Here is a 2,699-nt window from a genome sequence, read left to right as displayed (position 1 = left end):
AGCTTTTCAACTTCAATTTCAATTTCGGGTTCAACTCCACGGCCAGCATTGGATACTTTTGTGCGCTTGCTGGCTTCAACAAAGAAATCCAAAAGCTAGCAAGCAACTAATACGAAAGCAGCGGCAACTTGTCACAATGGAGAATAAAAGGTAAAGCTCCCAACGAACCAAAATTGTAACACCACTGATATTGGCTGACTAGAACAGAGCATTCATTTTCAAGTTTACGAAAAAAATGAATTTAAAAACTAAAACAATTTTTCCAAAATAATATAACTTTACGCACTTCGCCATCTCTTCATGCAGCCGCTCATAATGTCGACTCCTTCATCAGATTACTTAAAACGAGTTCACCGCTAACGACTAAGAGTTGAGTTTGCTTAAAGCATTAAGAAGCTGGAGAATAAAATTTGAGATTTATGCTTGTGCTGCTTAAAAATACAATACTATACAAGTATATTCGACTGCTGTCGATTCAGAAAATAGAAACTTTTGTTTCAACTCCACTTGCGGAGGGAGGCTGCGTTAAATTTTCCGCACTTTGCAGTCAACTACAAAAGACAAATATCTCTAAAGTTGCTGCTGCCGTTGGTATTGTTGTTGGCTAAGAAAATATGTACTTGTCGATGCTGGCTTTTTGCCTGACTGCCGACTGCCGGCTGCGGGCAGCGGGCGGCGGGCAGAAAGTTGCTGGCTGGGAAGACTTACAAATTGGCAAAGCCGCTCAGTTATGACAGCGTGCAGCCATTGTAGCGCACAAAATTAATTATAAACGCATGCAGAAAAGCTTTGCAAGGCACACCCACACACACACACACACACACACATACACATAGACTTGTATCCAGCAACCATAATGATCACTTGCGGCATGTGCTAATAGGATAATGGGCCCCTGGCATCGTCACGGCGCTGATTTCCTTTCCTTTCCTTTTTGGTCTCTGCTGGTTGCCGCATTTGCTTGTCTGTTGGTTGTTGTCTGCTATCTGTTTTATTACCTTTTTGCTATTTATTTATTACCACTAAGAACATTGGCCCATACACCTACACCTACACCTACACGCACACTCGCACTCACACTCGCGCAAGCACCCACACATGTGCACTGCTGTTGGTGGCTCTGCTGCTCGCACTTGTGGCCATAAACAAATATATTAAATTTTAATGCTTAATTTATGTGCAGATTAATTTCGTACATTTTGGCCCAGATTAGTTTTTGCTGCTGCTTTTTCCCATGGCTTGGCTGACATGTGAAACACTCAAGGCCGTCGCCAGCTGTGAGCCCAGTTCGGCGGCCGTGCAGCCCCTTTTTCTGCCTCCCCTCCCTCCTTGCCATGTCAAAGTCAACTCTGCAGGGTCTTTATATTTGTTGTCTCCGGCAATTGTTAATGCATTTTATTCAGAGCTCTTCATATGGTTATAATAGAAAAGTGTGTTACATTGAATAGCCTTTTAAAGAGTGTTTTCAACAACACGCAGCTCAGCGTGCAGCTCTTTCAAAGGCAGTGAGTGAGTTGTGTGCATTTTATTTGTATTTCTAAAAGTCTATCCCATTTCGTTTCTGGGTTGTGTATGTGTGTGTGTCTTTCAGACCAATCGAACAGTCGACTCAACTTCAAGTTGACTCTGGAGCTCGCATTGGAGCTGCAGCTACCTATATGAGCGAATCGTCGCTTTCATTGCTGGATGACTCGTCTGAAGAAGTCGGCTTGGTGTTCTCAGAGTCGTCCTCGCTCTCCAGCTGGTTGGAGAAGCTGGTCCCATCGCTGCCTAGACTGAGCGGCTGAAAGAAGAACAACATATTCTGATACTCCTCGTTCTTTTCGTTGCTGCCCCTGGCAGAGAGCAAGAAGGGAGCTGGGGTCTTCCGGATAGCACGATTCCAAGCTGCCTCAGTAGCTAAGGGTATAGTCTTCAAATCGCTCTTCTGCATTTCGCCTTCGGCCCCATCCTTCTGCTGCTTGTCCGTCTTGGACTTGAAGGCCTTTTCTTGTTGCTCCTCCTTCTGTGGCCCGAAGGATACTGTCTTCGAGGGCACCTTTGGCTTCTGTCCAGTCTTCTTCTGGCGCTCCTTGAGCTTTGCAGCTGGTTCATCGACTACTTGGCCGCTGAACACATGCATATTGGCGAGCGAAGAGCCCTGCGCTACCGGATCCAAAATATGCCTGATGCTGCCATCTTTCATGGACAGGGACACCTCCTCAACGCAGCCCATGCTGGTCACCGAAAGCATTTGAAATGCAGCCTGCACTTTTTTTTCATCAACGTGCGAACGGTGCAAGTGCTTGTGCTTTCGCCGTGGAGTCCCCTTGCCACCGATGCGCACCATCTGCGCCAGGCGCTTCAACTTTTCGGCATTCATTGCGATGGCACTCAGAGTTCGTCGGACAATATGTTAATTACTTATTTATAAAATTTTCAAGTAGATCTTGTAGGCTGAATTGCTTAATAAGCACCGTCCAGAAAACTAATTTACTGTTCAACACGTGACTTGCACAACCGATTTTCAAGAGCAAAGAACAATTGGCAGGTCTCTTCTATCGATTTGCTTGCGTTTTATCAGTGCTGCCAACTATATTGCTGATAGGTTGCAGATAGGGAGCTGCCAACTTGCTGCACGTTCTATTACGTAACGCATCGCCTGCATCAAAATTAATAATTAAATTAAAAATAGATAAATGCAGAGTGTATAAAAAAGT

The 2,699-nt window shown here is 44.9% G+C and overlaps 1 protein-coding gene across 1 annotated transcript; it reads right to left on the bottom strand.

Annotated features, from left to right (window-relative positions):
- Positions 1–1,654: 1,654 nt before the first annotated feature.
- Positions 1,655–2,365, bottom strand: LOC115629777 (nascent polypeptide-associated complex subunit beta-like). The gene has a single exon (XM_030526332.1). The coding sequence runs from the start codon at positions 2,360–2,362 to the stop codon at positions 1,655–1,657; it is 708 nt and encodes a 235-aa protein (XP_030382192.1). The 5' UTR covers positions 2,363–2,365.
- Positions 2,366–2,699: the final 334 nt, after the last annotated feature.

This window comes from Scaptodrosophila lebanonensis, unplaced genomic scaffold (assembly GCF_003285725.1).
Source record: "Scaptodrosophila lebanonensis strain 11010-0011.00,11010-0021.00 unplaced genomic scaffold, SlebRS2 tig00000165-arrow-arrow-pilon, whole genome shotgun sequence".
NCBI lineage: Eukaryota > Metazoa > Arthropoda > Insecta > Diptera > Drosophilidae > Scaptodrosophila > Scaptodrosophila lebanonensis.
The sequence above is the reverse complement of the archived record's forward strand: the minus strand, read 5'-3'. Positions and strand labels throughout refer to the sequence as shown.

Coding starts and splice junctions, on each gene's coding strand:
- LOC115629777 (XM_030526332.1), bottom strand. CDS start 2,362: ATGAATGCCGAAAAGTTGAAGCGCCTGGCGCAGATGGTGCGCATCGGT.